Source organism: Agelaius tricolor, unplaced genomic scaffold (genome assembly GCF_023055355.1).
Source record: "Agelaius tricolor isolate 1412-34295 unplaced genomic scaffold, bAgeTri1.0.p SCAF_2, whole genome shotgun sequence".
In the NCBI taxonomy this organism is placed as follows: Eukaryota; Metazoa; Chordata; class Aves; order Passeriformes; family Icteridae; genus Agelaius; species Agelaius tricolor.
Window position 1 is genome coordinate 62,725,950 of NW_027269262.1, and position 17,737 is coordinate 62,743,686.

General features: G+C 37.2%; 1 protein-coding gene across 2 annotated transcripts; it reads right to left on the minus strand.

The window, feature by feature from the left end:
- Positions 1-253: 253 nt before the first annotated feature.
- LACTB2 (lactamase beta 2) lies at positions 254-16,190 on the minus strand. Of its 2 annotated transcripts, none has more exons than XM_071420928.1 (7): positions 15,966-16,190; positions 15,300-15,463; positions 13,876-13,999; positions 10,980-11,158; positions 6,833-6,981; positions 5,027-5,104; positions 254-2,411 (listed from the first exon to the last, which is right to left on the minus strand). In XM_071420928.1, the coding sequence occupies exons 1-7, from the start codon at positions 16,085-16,087 to the stop codon at positions 2,337-2,339; spliced, it is 891 nt and encodes a 296-aa protein (XP_071277029.1). In that variant the 5' UTR covers positions 16,088-16,190; the 3' UTR covers positions 254-2,336. The 2 variants fall into 2 exon arrangements, with proteins under 2 accessions (XP_071277029.1, XP_071277021.1); XM_071420920.1 differs by having other exon boundaries at positions 5,023-5,104; positions 15,966-16,188.
- Positions 16,191-17,737: the final 1,547 nt, after the last annotated feature.

Here is a 17,737-nt window from a genome sequence, read left to right on the forward strand (position 1 = left end):
AACATAGTTTGTGCTTCCTTCTGTCCCCAGCTGTTTAGAAAGTTATCCCAGCAACTGGTATTAGCCCTTCTAACCTGTTAAGACAGAGGTAGCCCCCTTCCCTCTTTTCATTTGTAACTTTTAATGCATTCTCAACAGATGAACACGTTTTTGTGAGAAGGCTAATCCCCCTTTTTATACATACATGGCCAATCTTACATTGTTACCTTTTAAGAATAAACATTTCATTTGACATAACAAGGAGCCTTGAGACTTTTTCAAGATGCCACAGCCAAGTATCCTTTATTATACATACATCTTAGTAACAGTGCAATTTCTGCTATTAATATTCCAAAGACACCATATACAATCATTAATGACTTGTCTGGTTAAACAGCCTTTTTCCTTGTTTTTTTTTTGAAGATGTCAGGCATTTGCTGCAGCACAGGACAGAACATGGAGTTTTCTATTTGTGTCCTCTTGCTTTCTTCACTGCCTGCAAGTCCCAACAATTCTTCAAGTGCATTCTAAAGCCATTTCCATGTATTTCAAAATTTATAGTAAAACAGAAGAAAATCATTAAGTGACATTAGATTTGTTCTTTAGCTCAGAAAGGTAATGAGATACCCCCTCTTCATACCAGTTTCCTGCTGTCTTAGGTTCTCAGACCTCATGACAGGAAACTGTCATTTCACTTGAACCACAATAACGTCATCCAGAGCATGTGAATTATCATTTTATCTTTGTCAAAAAAGCAGTGATAATTATGTTTTTATGCCTAACAATGGAAAAGGTAACTATAAATTCATGGAATAGCTACAGGAAAACTAATTATTAATGGAAAGAAGTCCATTTGAAAATTGAGTAATTTTTTCAAAAGGAATTGAAGAAAAAAAAATTGTGGGAGGGACAGATAAAAAGTGTCTGGAAAAATATAAGTAAATAGAAAATACAATAGGAAGGAAGCCTAGCAGACCTCAGAAAAACCTCAAAATGACACTGCAGAAAAAGTTAAAAGTGAGCATGTGTCATGATCTGGCCAAATTTCAGATCAATAACGTTTGCAAGAAGCATCATTTTTACAGAAAGTAATTATTTCTCTTCTTCAAGGGTCTGCCTACTACTTCAGAATATGATTTCAATTTTGGGTTGCTATTCCTGTGAGTATTTTTGCTTTGGATTTGTCTCAGCTGATCAGAACAAATGCCATCAGCTTCATAAAATAATGTAAATTCTTAAGACATGCCTTCAGTACCCAAACACCTATGCATGTTTCACAAATGAAAGGATTGAATGGTCAAAGGTTTTCAAGGACATATATTTGTCTTTGTTATTTTCAAACATCTCAGATCTGCTTTTGTTTTTTAAGGCTGAGTAATACTATAAGAAATGTATATATCATCAAATGTCACACACTTTGAATAGACAAAGTAATGCAAATATTTATGTACTATTCTGCAAGTGGAAGGTTCACAGAGAACTGAACTTGCAGTTTAAATTAATCTCCAAACATATTTTAATACACTGTACAGTATTTTTCAACCAAATACAACCTTTTAGTTAAAATATTTCTACTTTAAGTAGATTAACAGCAAAACTTCATATGGCATGTAATACATATCTCAATTTATACAGCTTTTTAATCACATTCTTGCAGAATCTTACAAAGAATTTAAGAGTCTGCTCCAACTCTGTGCATTCTTGACACTTGTTAGTTAAAATTAATGAATCCTTTGAATGAATTCCATAGAAATGGTGTTTCCACCAAAAAAACCCAAAAGTCTAGAATTACTTTCAGTGCTTGTTAAAACTTCTGCACTGAGCAACCAGCAAAGACAAGCACAGTCAGCTGAATTAGAAAAGGAACATAAATTCTGGTATTACACCTGTTAGCAAAAATAACTTGGTTTTTTAGAATGTACAGGTAACTTATTAGAAAATCACTTTTTGAGAAGCACAAGCAGGTGAAACCAGGCTTAGAATAACATATTTTCTGGTTTTTTTACTAGAGATTTCTTTTATAGATGTGATCTATTTGGTTTATAATATTGCTTTAAGATACTATAATATTAAGTTTATAAGACCTTGCTATTTGTCTTTTGCCACCAATGATAAAACTCAGCACTTCATAACAAAGGTAGGATTCAATTCTTCACACTCATTCAATTTTACTAACTCAGTACCCCCCAGGGTATTTTAAAATTCTAATGAAGTAGAATGTGAAAAACATCAGTTAATTTACTGCAACATTGCTTTAAAATTGTTACCACTTTTTAAAAAAACAAATAAAAATTAGTTTTTATTTTACATACAGTTGCAGCTCATTGTTATGATTTTTCATACAGCAACCATGGAGATTAAATATATTCCTGGGTAATCTTGCCTAACTTATAAATTGTTTTTCCATCTGAAGCTGGGAGTTTCATCACGTACTGTTAAGAAAAAGAAACCAAATTAGTTAGAAACCAATACTTAGATTTTATTTATAAACATCAAATTATCATGTGTAGACATACATGATGCAGAATATCATGTGTAGACATACATAAATATGTATGTCTACACATGATATTTATTATTAAAACTAATGAAATACCTTCCTTCATGCCAGTGTTCAGTTTTAATTGAAGGTGATAAACATTAAATATGTCACAATGTAACCTAGCAGCATAAAGAGTGATTAATAAAAAGGTCTTAATAATCCTCTAGTTATTTAAAGTTTGGTATATTAAACTTTCTAGGTATTAAAAAATCTGAGCTAGTAGAGTGCTTGTTGCATTTTCTGAAATTTATAACCTTTAGATGGAAAAAATCTGTGCTCTTAAATTAAGGAAAGATAAATTATTTCTATCTCTTCATCAGCTATGATGTGAAACAATGATCAAATTATTTATATCCAGCCATGGGATAAAGCTTACACGTGTGTATTGTGCCACACTCCTGCTTACAGGACATTATTTTTGTTTTAAGTAAGAAGAGCAACATTTTTGTTTGAATTAAGAGGCAGTGTTGCTCCCAATTGCAGTTATAAAAGTTATGTACCCACAAAATCCACAATCCCTAGTACTGAGTGGGTAATTAATGACTGCAGCAGGCAGCATATGGCCATCATTTACAGTGAGTAACTCACTTGTAAGGTTGTAATATGCCTGTCACATTCATTATTGATACTGACAAGATGTTCCTTTGGAAAAACGTTTGGAGAAAATTAAGCAAGACAGTGTTATGTCTACAGCTCAAGTCCTCCATAATGAGAACAAAACTTGAGATGCTGCAAGGTCTTGGAATATGTGGAAAGGGCATCAAAGGATATTAAAATCAAATGATTAATACTGTGAGTACACAAGCATTTGTATGCTACATGCTCAGACTCAACAGAATCAGTCTTCCTTAACAGATGCCCTTAATTTGAACTGAAAAATGGGTAAAGGTCACGTGATGTTAAGCATTTACCATAGGTCTGGGCCTAAGCTTGTATTTAAAAATTCAGCAACCCCAAGTGTTCTGATGAGATTGAGTCTCACTTTCTCTGTGCCCCAAAATTCAAGTTTAAAAAACAAAACAAATGTCAAAGAGCACATCTCGTGCTTCTAGGAAAGCAAGACACATCTGAATCAAGGGCCTCCAACTGGAGTAGGAGAGTCCCAATAATTATTCTGATGAGCATCTCCTCTAGTTATTTAAGCTTTCTAATAATTTCAAGTGGTTGATACTTTGTGAACAGATGCATGACTGTACCTGCTATCTCTTCAAAACTGAAATGTGATTTCTGAGAAAAACTGAGTTATTTTTGTTTTGGTAAACATGAAAAGAGTGGTTTTGAGAAAACAAAACCTTAAGTCAGTAGCTCACTCAACCAAATTATTTCCTGGGCATTCAAAATGAAGACACTGTTGTAGGGAAGACTACCTTTAAAGAAAAAGTTCATTTATCCACTATTTGATTTCAACAGAAAATGCTGTGCTTGAACTACTTTGAGAGTGAAAAGAAGGGATAAACAGCCAACAGCATCTCATGCCCTTGATGAATTTGGTGGCACAAAACTGGAGAAATGTACAGATCAATGATTATGTTAATAACCAAGAATTGAGACAATATTTAAAAGCTGGTGCAGTAAGTACCATGTTGGTAAAGTTTCTATGGCATTCTGCACAAAATAAGCCCAAAGAGAACATTTTCTGAACTTCAGTGATGACTGTATTCACTTAACTCTAGTCTATTTTCCTTGAATAAAAAGCAGGTTGTTATTATTATTACAAAAATTCAGTCTCAATTATTCAGTTAGTACCTAGTAGACATTCTATCAGTAAGATAAACAGAGGCTCTAAGCTGAAAAAAATACACTAATTTCATGTTGTTATTCAGGTTGGTAAATGATGAAAATCTGCAACAGCTGTAAATTCATGTAATTATTTACTTATAAATAGACAGTCCTGAGTGCAGTTATGTATTGTACAGGAAGAAATATTTTCCTAAGCTTTGGCTGAGTAATGTTTCCATATGCACAGGCCATTACAGAAACAATATGCTCACTAAGAGTAAAGGCACAATGTAAAAACACTAAATACAGCAGCTCTACTTAGGTACTACACTAATCAGAAATTGTAAAAATTTACACTGCATGATTTTAACCATCTCTGTAACACATATGCACAAAAATACACAAAATATTTAGTATGGGCAAAAACTTAAACACATAAAATGCTACGTACATGCATATTTAGGTATGAATTTCAGAAAATACAGGAAGGTATAAATGCTAGCATTAGGAATGTATTCTATGGTATGTTTAATTTAAAGGTATATGCATTGCAGTAATCTGAGCTCTAAGCAGTCAAATACTTAGTTAAATATTTTCTAAAAATTTTTTAACACTGTACAACCATTCTGTGCATCACTCTACTTCAATTTGTCTAATGGACAGCTGCTGCAAAAAATTGAATTTTTTTTTCCTAAAAAATAACACACTAAAATAACATGAGAAATAATGCATAGAACATCAAAATAAAAATGACCCTCTTCCACCCTTCATCCACAACTTACACACTTTCCCTTCTTTTTCCAGCTTCTTCAAGTGGACTAGGAGGTTATGTTCTGCTGCTGGAAGTAAATTTTCAGGGATTTCCTAATGGGAACAAAAAATATGCATTTTATATTTATTTAAATAATCATCAACTATTTTTTCGATATATGGAACTAATGGTTTATTACCACAGATTTTCTTTTTCTGAATCAGTATGGGAACATTCAGTTAGTTATGTAACAACAGGAAACTAAGATCAGTAAATCAATTTTGCACCAGTTAAATGGGCAATCTAACAACACATTTTTGTTTACTTTGCTCAGTTTTTTGCATTATACATTTGTGTGATGAAAACTTTGGCTAGCACTCCTCTTCTGAGCTTGGTTTGCCCTGGGTTGTCGGTGTAGGTGAGTATTTTTAAAGACAAATTTATAATTCATTTCTCCACAGATAACTATCCCTTCTATTCCACGACAACATTTGCATAGCTTTAAATATCCTGTAGCAATTAGTATCTGTGAGCAAATAATAAAAAAATGTAACAGCTTCAGGAGGACAAAATATCTCTTACAATTCTTCAATGCTCATTATGTAAAAAGCAGTAACACCTGTTGCCCAGAAAAGCTGTGGATGCCCCATCCCTAGAAGGGTTCAAGGACAAGGTGGATAGGGCTTTAGGCAACCTGGTCTTGTGGAAGGTGTCTCTGCCCATGGCAGGGAGGATGGACCTTTAAAGTCCCTTCAATCCCAAACCTTTCTATGACTGCATGACGACTGCTCAAAATCCTCCTCTCCAGCTCCACCATCATAAAGGTAAAGCTCTTTTTTTCCTTTGTGAAAATTAAAAAGTTCTTCAAATAATAGGTATGGGCAGGAAAAGTCACTAGAAAACTAATTAAAACAATTGTAAACCTTGAGAATACTTTGAAAGCATATACATTTTTTTGTACTATAAAGCTGTAATAGTACTGAAAAAAGATCTTATATAGACAGAACAAGTGGTTTGTGATTTACACAAACAGAAATATGGCTCTATACTTAAAACCTAGTTCATCAGGCAGGAGAACTGCAGAAGCTGAATGGCCATAGGTAATGGTACATCAGCACTGCAAAATGTTCACGGTGATGTAGGCATTCTTTTGGAAACTGGGTATCAGCAGAATCATAAAAATGAGCTGTGAAGCTGTTACAGACCTGTTGCCAAGCCACAGCCATTGGCAACTTTGACATCTTCCTCCAAAGCAGAAATACTGTATCTCTTATTTCTGCTGGTTAGGAGGGTAACCTCACACCACAGGGAAAAATTGCAGAGGTTACATGCAGGATGATGAAGTAGCAACAAAGTACTGTTACACCAGTCTAAAGACACATACAAGCTATCCAACATCTGAGCTGCAATAACCTTCTCTGTGCTGTGGAACTGCAGTTCACATGTAATCGCCTGCAGACTGATAAATCAAGAACACCAAGTTTTCAACCATTCTTCAGGAGACCCCAAACACACTTTGGGAAATCCACAACTAACGGTCACTTTTCACTTTGAACCAAGCACTACAATTTAATTTTTACTTAGTCTTATGAAACTGCGCCTAAGACCTGGATAGTTAAACAAGTTTCTAAGAATCATGTGGGCCTCACTTCAATTAAGTGCTTAAACAAGTGCTTAAAGGCACACTCATAATTGAACCCTGAACAGGCAGAAATATTTTTTATCCCTTTCAAAGAGCCACCATGATTTTCACTCAAAGACCATTACTGTTACATACAAGTTTTATGAACCTAACCTCAATTTTCTTTAGTTTGATCTAAAAACTTTTGATCAACAATTACCTTGTATACCATCTTTACAAGCTCTGAGGATGTATATGATTTCCCAGTATTCTTCTGGAAAACATTCAGAATTTGCTGTTCACGTGCAAGGCGGTGAGAAATGTAGTTTTGGATTCTAGTATTTGCATCACGTACTACTGGGCCATGACCTAAAAATCAAAACATATGTACCAGAGCACTATTACTTACATTTGTAATTAAGTATGCTATTGAATAATTGAAACATTCTTATGTAAACTCTAGTAGATTTAAAAGCCATGAGAAAAAGATCTGAATGTCTGCATTGCAGTCTGCATCTGCAAAGAATTAAGATGGAAAGGAAAAATTAGGATATTAGAAGTCTGAACGGGGAAAAGGGAATACTTCAGATGGAATAAAGAAAGCAAGGGAAGACTACTTTAGGCCATTAGAAAAAAGGAGAGGAGTTCACTGCTGAACAGATTTAAAAGATGAGATTTAGATACTGTATAATCTCTGTTTGCCTGTCTTCCTCTCCCCAAAGGATATTGACACTAATGATTTCAACTGATACTGGCCTTTGAACAATAATGGCTGATGCAAAGGACTCAGGTACTACTGTACCTCAGGTCCTGTTGGGGCAAACACCAAGGTGACATCTTTAATTGTGACAGGTACTTTTCCCAAACAAATCTTCAAAACTGATTCACACACTGTATTTTATGTCTTTAAAAACACTGTCGTGAGTTTGATTAGAAAATGAATAGAAACCAAATAAGTGAGGCAGTTGGAATGTGTCAGGGCAAGAAAAATGGAAAGCACAGGGTAAGTTATAGGTGGATCATTTTATGTTTGGCTGGTTAATAAGCAAAACATATTTTTTCCTGGACTGGCTGTGGCAGATCAGAAATGTTCAACTTACTTAAAGGTCCTTGAATCACATTATGAAAAGGCTTAATTGATAAATCACTAACGTTTATGAAAAAACAAATGCTGTCTCACAGTACATTAAAATGACAGAGAAAATATTGTTCAGCCATGAGAGCTACATGCATAGAAATTAAATTTATTGTGTTACTTATAGAGGAATTGACTTGCACAAACATTCATCACATGCTTTTTATAGCAAGGTTTCCTATTTCTTTGCCTGTACAACTCACCTGAAGTAGCAGCAGCAACTTTCAGCTCTGCCCTCTGAGTGCAAACTCAAAGTATTTTATAAAATGAGCAGAAAAGAAACTACTATAAAAAACCACAGCTTTATTTTAGAAGTTACTTGGTATCATCAAAATCAGTTTCTTTTGAGGTTCTCTAACTATTAAAAAAAAATCACTGTATTCTTTACTTGTAGTTTTGTGTTTACTGATTAAATGGGCTTTTAATTTTTAAGCTTTTAAAATCAAAGCTTTATTTTGCCTGATGACAGGCAACTTATAGAAAAAGAGCAACTGATTTTTCATGTTTTGAACTAAAGTGTCCTTCTGTAAGTCAAAATATTTATACATTTCAACTTACTCACTTCAGCACGTTTGAAATTATTAAGTATACATTGAAACTTATCTTGTTTAAGTATTATAAATACAAGATATGTAATGTGTAAACATAAAGCTATACTGGCATATGCGTTTATATTTAATGATTTCAAACATATTTAATATGAAGCTATTTTTCCTTCCAAAATAAATTACAAGTATAACAGTATCTCTACTGTTACATTTATACATCCAAAACTTAATTTTTTTTTAAAAAAAAAACATAGTAAGATATACAAAGCAGAGACTGTAATGTTAACTGTCCATTCTCCTGCATTCTCTAATGACAGAAGTCTCACTGGAGTAATTAAAATTGAGGGTTGCACATGGAATCACAAGGCATTCTTAAAACCTGGTCCTACTCTTCCAAGTGATTTAATTGACTTAGACTACAAGACCAATGCCAGAACCTGAAATGGAACCCACATTTTGCAAAGTTAAAGGGACTTCATCTCCATTACATCATCTGATCTGTAGCTGTTGTGTATGCATATCTGTACATGAAAATGATCTCAGAAAGCTTGGAACTAAAACCAGATGTGGGACTTTCCCATCCATCATTTTTCAGGGACAGCAGTACAGTTATTTATTTATTTATTTATTAACAAATAAATGGATTAATAGCTGAATAAAAGTAAAATGTTTCTGAGCATATGAAAAGCACTCTCAAAATATGATTGTCTTCCCATTAATTCAGCTTTAATTTCAGACAGATTCATATTATTTCCTCATAACACATTGTGAAGCGTGAGATTCTCTTACTTTAAATTACAGCACAAAGGACAGAAATGAAGAAAAAAATTGGCTCATTAAGTCTTCCAAAATTCCTAATTCTGGCACCATTTTTTTTCTGTATTACCAAGGAAAATTGTTTATTATTACAGGATGGGGAGCCCTCTGCTGACTAAAATGCCCTTTTCTTGTTCCAAGGATTCTCATCAAATATTATCTGTAATTAGATATCATGAGTGTTGTGTCTAAGTCATTCCCACATTAAATTAAAAAAGAAACATAGAAGGGGAAGGATTGACAAAATTCACCTACTCTCAGGTAGCCAGCAGTCAGTTTGCTACAAAAATTCGTGCAATTCTGAGGCTACCACATGAGTGCTGAAGCATTGGTGGAGGAAACAGTTGAAGAATTATGAAGACCTAATACTGCAGCACAGAGTGATAGACTTATATAGAATATATTGATAAAGGAAACTACTTCTGCTGTAGTTATACCCAACAGTATCACCAATTGTTCTGATTATGAAATAGCACTTTTTGCACAGCTGCACATACATTTTGTGGTGCATGGATGAAAAAAGAAAGTTAGTTCCAAACCATCCCAATATTTAGCTATCATCACTGAAAATGCCCGATGTCAGACTGGCTTCCTAACTGCAAGTCCAGTAAGAACACAGATAAAACAGTAGCAAACACAAATAAAGAGCACCAATGTTCAGCTGTGGTGAATGTGTAATCTAGATAGAAAACCATTAAGAACAGAGTGAAATATAACAGATAAAATTGATAAACCAAACAGAATTTGACATATATGGAGTTTTGGAAGGCAGAAATTCAGTTAGAGGAACAGACTGCATTTTGCAGGTATTAAGAAAGAAAAAAAGTAAAACATTTGGTTGAGATTTTGGAGGCTAAAAAATTGTTAGTTAAATCAGTTAAGTTGGTTAGTTAAGTTAATAAATATGACCAAGACACCATTCTGTCTACATCAACCTCCACATCTATGGAATATGTAAGAATGCTTTCCTTAAACAGCATTTTTTTCTGAGATCTTAAAGGACACATACTTCAAAAGAAGGCTATTTTAAGAGTGAACACAAGAGAGTAGGCTAAACGTAGATGGGTAATGGAAAAAGGCACAACTGAGAACATAGATACAGTGGCTTGGAATGACAAGTTGAAGATGAAACAGAAAAAGTCGGAAAAAAATCCTGAGATGTAGCTCTGAAAAAGCAAATGAGGAGCTTAAAGTGTAGTTACATAATGAATTCTTAAAATGTAGTCTTGTCAAACAGACATGTGGTATATATGAAAAGTAAATGCATTCCCAATGTCTGAGGGAGAGAGAGGAAAAGAATTAAAGGAAATCCATAGACTGAATAACAGGCAACTTATTTCTAGAACATTTTTGGCCTCCTGGTTCTTGTTCAAATTGAACCTAAATCATTTACTAAGATTACCATTTTACAGTTCTGCAGCTTTCCAAGATGAATTTGTGATTAATCTGTACTGCAAGGAACACACAACTCTCAAAAAACATTAGTAGGTTACTCACATCGACAGTGTATGTGGGGAATAAAACAACTGTTATTTTTTCTTCCAGGACAACATTCAAGCACAGGGATAGAGTAATATAAGAAAATTAAATCTGCTGTACAATTCCAACAGAGAAAAATTACGGCTCCTGGAGTCTTTGGGCACAGAAAGACAAGACCCACCCTGAAATAGAGAAATTTAAGAAATTTCCTATCACTGAAAATTTTCAAGTTTTGCAAACCACCATGACAAAGTCAGCTTAGCTTACTGCTTCTTAAATTGAATTGTTACATCAGGAGTGATGTTAGATTGTAATAACAGTTCTCAAATCTTAGAGGATATTTAAAAATTACACAGTAAAAGAGAGCAGTTAAAACCAAAACCACTCACCTGGATAAATCAAATCTGGTTTCATTTCTAACAACTTTTTCAAAGTTTTCATGTAATCAGACAGATCTTCTATTACTGTTGTTCCTTCCCCTAAAATACAGTCACCTGAAAATACAGCATTTTCTTCTTCTAGATGTAAAACCATATGATCATCAGTGTGTCCTGGTGTATATAAAACTCTGTTCAAAGAACCAAAAAAGCATATGTTTTTCATACAGCATATATACTTAATTTTTGAAGCCAGAACAAATTATGGTAAAATAATACATTTGGCAAAGCAGCCCATAACAAGAAGAAGAAAAAACTGACCAAAAAAAGGCTGAAAAGTTGATGTAAACAAGTATCACTTTGCCTAATCCCAATCAATTTTCTTATACCATCTAAAGAACACCAATCATCTCTAGCATGCTTTTACTTACATGACACACCATAATACAAGTGCTTTAAAGGAGCTGACTAGCCATGCATTATTTCTGTTATAGAGGGCATTATTCTGAAGCTTTAAAAAAATCAAATTGACTTTTTTTTCCAGATTGAAACACTTGATGTTCTTGACATACACGTTGTACTTTGGAAGGAGGGTAAGGATGATATCTTTCCTTTAGGAATTAACCACAAACTTCTGAACCCGACCCAGATAAAGTTCAGCCTCCAAAAATGTATTTTTCCTTGAAAGCCCCATAGCACAGTGGAGCACAGCTGCCAAATACAGAGAACCATGGTCTCTCAGCTGTTCTATGTGCAGGTCATTAAACACCTGCATGGTAAGGATTAAGGACCCAGAGCTTGGACAAGCAGCATATAGCATGCAGCAAAGGGACAGTGGGTATGTATATAGTATATGGTAACCTGAGCTGCCAAGGAGCTGCACCGGGGTGGCCTTTCACGATGATTTCTGAAAAGCAGAAGGGCCTTATGCTGAGGCTGATGAAGGCTGAAAATAACACAACTCCAATCAGCATCACTGCTGATATTCATTAGAACCTTCTCGTTAATGGCAGATGCATCAAAGCAGTGATCAGGAACTGACAGAGCTGGTGCCAAGTGTGGTGTACAGGGCAAGGCTAAACAGCTCCCAGCCAAGCTGATGCAGGGCTGGGAGACCACAAGTGCAGCATCATCTGCTGCAATGACTTCCAGCTCCTACTGAATACTGAGCTCAGGAGAAAGCAGGTGAGCCATCGCCCTGTGGAGGCAACACCAAAATCAAGTTGATGGGCTCACCTTTGGGACATGGTATCCTTCAGTTCTTGATGAAATTTCACCAGGAAGCCAAACCACTATCATAAAAAAATAGCAGAAAGAAAACACCAGACAGTGTGTGGAGAGGTGCTGCCAGCATGTCTTGCCCCCTTGCTGTGACACACCTTGAAAACCTGACAGTTGTTAACTAAAATTTAACATGCAGATACTGCAGTTTTGGAACCAGTGGTGGGTTTTGGAGTATCCTTGAAGTGGGTACTGAATTAATCCAGGTGAGAATACCTGCTTTTAATCAACCATAAAGTTTGGCTGCATTAGCCATGTTACAACCCACCCATAGGGGCTGTGATGTTATAAATTCTCTTCAGGATCAACAAGAACACCAGCCTATGTGTCTGGGAACTCCCATGCTTTCTGGTATAAACTAGCCCACTATTTGGTCTCAGAAGTGTTGGCTAAGAAGCCCTTCACTTCGAGGACACACTTCAACAGGCTCCCAAATGTCGCAACAGATTTCTCACAGGTGTTGGCTACAAGCCCTGTATTTTACAACACCCCTCAACAAGCTCCCAACTCCCACACCAGCACAGCCAGCCTGTTTGAGCCCTCCAGGCTCCAAGCTGGGGTGAGGGACTCGTGGAGGCACTGTGAATCTGAAGGCAGAAAAGGCAGCTGACTCAGGACCATGCTGTTCCCCCTCCAGGGGACTCTCCCTGCCAATCACAACTTCCCTGTCACATGTCAGAATGTCTGAGACAAAACATGCCTATGCCTGGTCCTCCACAATCCCAAACTTCAAAATGTGCTAATCCTTGACTCACTTGGATTGAAATTAAAAAAAATTATTTTCCATCTCCAAATTTTTGTCCAAACATGGGCCACTTAGGGCAGTGAAAGGTCTTCAGTATGCAATGTAAAATGTTTTTACTTCTATTTTTACACTTACAAAATAAAATGCTTTTGCACAAAACATACTGCTTTTCTTTTTAAATGTTTTTTTCCTTGCAATCAACCAAGTGACATAGTCTACAAGTGGGATGTAGTTCCCATCTAAAATGAGGAAAACAAGCAAACTTTGTTCTTATAAGAATAATGCCTTGTTAGTGAAAGGAGTCTGAAAACAGAATGGTCAGATCTTTTTATTGTGTGTGTGCTTCCATGAGGCACAGTAGCTTTCTGTTTCCCACTCATTCAGACTAACATTACAGACAGTACACGCCATGCAAAGAAGTCCTCCAAAACTGGCACCCTACAAGAACCTCACAGGTTTAAGGTCTAAAATGTAATATTTTAAGTATTAAATGTTTTAGAGTCTCCTAGAGATGTATTTTTAAAGTAAAAAGAAAGGCATGCTAAATAATCCAGCCAGACTACTACAGACTTCCACAATTTTAAAAGTAACTAATTATGTAAGAGTGATGAGAAAATATGTAAAATCCTATTCGATTTTCCAGCAGAAAGTGTTTTTCTAGGGAAATTAGTCTAAAGACAAAATTCAAAGGCTAATTTCTGATAATTCTCATTCATAAAAACAATGTCTTTGTATTAACATATCCTGCTGGATCATGATAGGAAATCTACATGCATAAGTCCCGAAAAGATTAGATGTACAGATTGGCAATCATTAGAAATTAGGATACATGTACATGTCAGAATTCTGAAGAAAAAAGAACTTGAAGAAATTCATGGTTACCTGAGTGTGGCTCCCTCTGTCTCTACCACATCTCCATCTTTAAGATAAGAATATTTATGTCCTCCTTCTATTGTTTCTTCACAGTGAGGGACACGAGGGAGCTTACATATGCGGTATTCCGAGTCTAATATTTAAGGAAAGCAAGAAAAATGATGTTGAGTTTGTCACTAACAAAGGTAATTCCACAGACAGGTTACTTTTTGAATAAGTACTATTAATTATCATACAGTATGAATAAAAAACTAAAAAAAACAAATCCCATAAAGTAACTTTATATTTGTAGAGCAGCCTTATTCCAGAGCCAAAACCACTAAACAGTGAAAGCCACTGATCCTGAATACAGCACTCTGTACCAGTTACAGATTTGAAGTTGGAAAAAAATCACAAATGAAATTAATAAAGATCAGTAATTATTATATTTCACAAATATTCCTTCTTGACCCATGAGCCAATTCCCCTAAGTTTTTACAATGCCACTAAGATTTTGGCCCTCATATTTTGCTTTAGGAGTCACAGAAGCATCACTCAACATTTGTCTAAAATTGGATGAAGACTTTTTGACTTGCAACTTCTCTCAGCTTTTATAATTCCAAGCAGTGCATAAAATGGAAACACCTTGGCTGGAACAGCTACAGACAGCCACCCAGAAAGGCATTCATATCCCTTGCTAGTCTTTACAACCACACTGATAGGCTGGCAAGCCCAAAAATCCTCACCAAGACACCAATTGTTTTCAGTAGTGCCCAGGCTTCATTGCAGATAAGCACCTGGCAATTTTACAAAATTAAGCCTGTGACAAAGCTTGTGACAAAGTCCAACAATGTTAAGAATTACCACATTATCCATACTGCTTGTTCTCTTCTCAGATAACAACACAGAAATGTCTCTTACTGTTTATCAACATGGAATACAAATTTTTAGGTCAGACTTTACTTGCACGCTGCCCGGCTGCTTTCCCCTCATGCTCTGAGGCCTAAGAATTTGTCAGCAACTACTAATGACCTCCTCTAAGGAATCCCAAAGTTATGTATGCTTCTTTTAACAATTCAAGCTATTTGTTTTTACAAAAGTGAAAATAACAATAAATTTATCATTGCTGTCCAAGTAAAACAGAAGCAGTATCAAGTTTTTCTCACATCTCTTAGTACCATGCTGATAGTAATCTAGGTTTTCATTATTTGCACATAAGAAAAATTCACTATGAATGTATGCTCAAGTATTGAAGGAAACCTGTAGTACTACAACTATTACATTCAGATTATTCATTGCTCTCAATCTACACACTGCAGCAGAATCATGAAATTGCATATAGTTTATACAGCAATTCCAGAATAATAATTTAGTTGATTTGCACAAAAGCATTCGGTTAATGTTTTCGGCCATGTATTAAACATTTTCAGCAATATCTGAAACCTTTGGCCTACCACTTGGAATGTTTTTGCAGATATCAGGTATTCCACCAGTATGATCACGATGCCAGTGTGTCACTAAAATTTCTTGAATGGTGATGTTGAACTCTGACAGTGCTTGCTTTAAACAGCTGATATATTCAGGAATAGCTGGCTCTCCAGTGTCAATAAGGACTCTTCTACACATGGATCACAAAAAAGGGAGGGAGAGACACACCAGAGAATAAAGAGTATTCATGTAACAGCCAAGTAATATTAATAAAATAAGCCAACAGATAGAAATTTAGCAATAATGGATGTCTCCATATCCAGACAACACCTTTTGCCTCCTGGCATTCCACCCTCGCAGCATAACAACTTAAAAAGTAGAATAAGTAATAAATGTAGGCCACACTTTTCCAACTCCGCGACAAGTGGCAGAAGCCACCGTTTAGTACCTGAGGTACACACACCCGCTTCCCTCACCGAATGCCCGGCCTCGGCCCAAGGGCCGCCCGGACCAGACTCCATATCCCACCCGCCCAAGCCGCCTCCCAGCGCTAGCTCCTCCTGTAACGCTGTACGGTTTCTTTCCTCTTTTTAGCGCTGACTAAGGGATTTGGGAACAGGCCGCTAGCGGCCTCTCGAGCTGGAGGCAGCCCAGGGCCCCGGGGCAGCGCAGGTACCTAGCCGGCTCGGTACCTGTGCCCGGAGCCCACGAGGTAGGTGTTGGTGCCCTGCAGGGTCATGGGCCCCGGGTTGCAGCCCAGCACCCGCACCACCCGCGACGAGAGCCGCTCGATGCGCGGCAGCAGCGACACCATCTCTGCAGGGAACAGCTCCGACCCCCGGCTCCGCTTCCCTCACGACGCCGCAGGACGGAAGCCTATACGGCAGGGCGGAAGCCTCTGAGGCCGTGCTCCGCCTCCCGGGGCCCGGCCGCGGCGCCTCCCGCCCGCCTGTGGGCGGCTCCTTCCGTTCCCCGGCGGGGCGGGCCGGGTGTGCGCTGGAGCCCGGTTGCTAACGGTAGGCGCTGTGGTGATGCCGTCGGATAAAGTTCTCCCGTGTGGAGGAGGCCATTTCTCGGTGGAATTCAGTTCTCGGTGCCGGCTTGGCGCCTCTTGCTCCCCAGTGAAAGGCCTGTCCGTGCCCTGCCGGGTTTTTCCAGAGAAATTTGTTGTAAGAGACAGATGCACCTTCTCTGTATCTGTAGGAACTGCGTATGCTCCCGCACGGCACATAGGAGTTATCTAGGATTCAGCATTTTTAATAAAATTGGAGAGCTGCTGGAGAGTGTCCAGCAAAGGACCTCTAAGTGACTGGAGCATCTCTTTTGTGAGGAAAAGCTGAGAGAGCTGGGGCTGTCCAGCCTGGAGAAGAACAGGCTTAGGAAAATCTCATTAAAAAAAAACCCAAAAAACAAAAAACCCAAAAAACCACCAAACCAAAACAATAACAACATAAGACCCCAAAAATCCCCCCCAAAACCCTAAAAACCCCCATCTCTCAAACCTAAAAACCATCTCTAAAAGCTAAAAACCCAATCTCTAATCCCTGAAGAGAGGGTGTGTAGTAGGCAGAGCCAGGCTCTGTCACAGGGCAATTGCCTCAGGTCCTGTCATGGTGCCCAGTGCCAGCACCAGAGACAATGGGCACAAATGGGAACACAGGATGTTCACTCTGAGCAATGGGCACAAATGGGAACACAGGATGTTCTCTCTGAGCGATGGGCACAAATGGGAACACAGGATGTTCACTTTTCACTGTATGGGTAACCAGGAGCTGGCACAGGGGCCCTAGGGAGGTTGTGGAGTTTGCATCCTCGGTGATGCTCAAAACCCATCTGGACATGGTCCTGGACATTTGGCTCTAGATGGCCCTGCTTGAGCTGGGGGCTTCAAACATGAACTTCAACCTTCAAACATGAGGGAGTAGTGGTCCCTCCCCAGCTCAGCCTTTCTGTGATTTTATGAAATTGTGTCACTGTCATCCAAGTAGAAATCCAAGTGTTTGTAAGCAGCATTCATTGTAGATCCTGCAAGGTGCTGAGATTTACCTGCTTGACTTCTCAGGGTCTCCTCTGAAACCCCTGTTTAATTGCCTTTCAAGTGACATTGTTAAAGAAAATAGGGCAGACTTGTTCTCTCCTTAAACCACATATAAATGAAGAATAAACCTGAAATAAAAGCAGGTGATATTACTGCAGGTGATATAAGTTTGCTAATATTAGAATTTCAAATATTATCTGATTGTTTTATACTTACATAGAATCTCATATGGTACCTGTTATAAGGTGATCATAGCAATATAAAACCACAGCCAGTACCACTGATGCTGATAATCAGTATATTTAGGCCTCCAAGGAATTTCTTTGATTTATCTGAAGAATCTTTACTTATTTGAGATACCATTTACTTATTTGAGATATAAACCCATTACATTTATTTTTTTATTTTCATGCTCATTAAAGCATG

Coding starts and splice junctions, on each gene's coding strand:
- LACTB2 (XM_071420928.1), bottom strand. CDS start 16,087: ATGGTGTCGCTGCTGCCGCGCATCGAGCGGCTCTCGTCGCGGGTGGTG. Junction 6,982..10,979: donor ACCAGATTTGATTTATCCAG/GTGAGTGGTTTT, acceptor TTTGATTTTTAG/GTCATGGCCCAGTAGTACGT. Junction 2,412..5,026: donor AGCTGGAAAAAGAAGGGAAA/GTGTGTAAGTTG, acceptor TTTTCTTAACAG/TACGTGATGAAACTCCCAGC.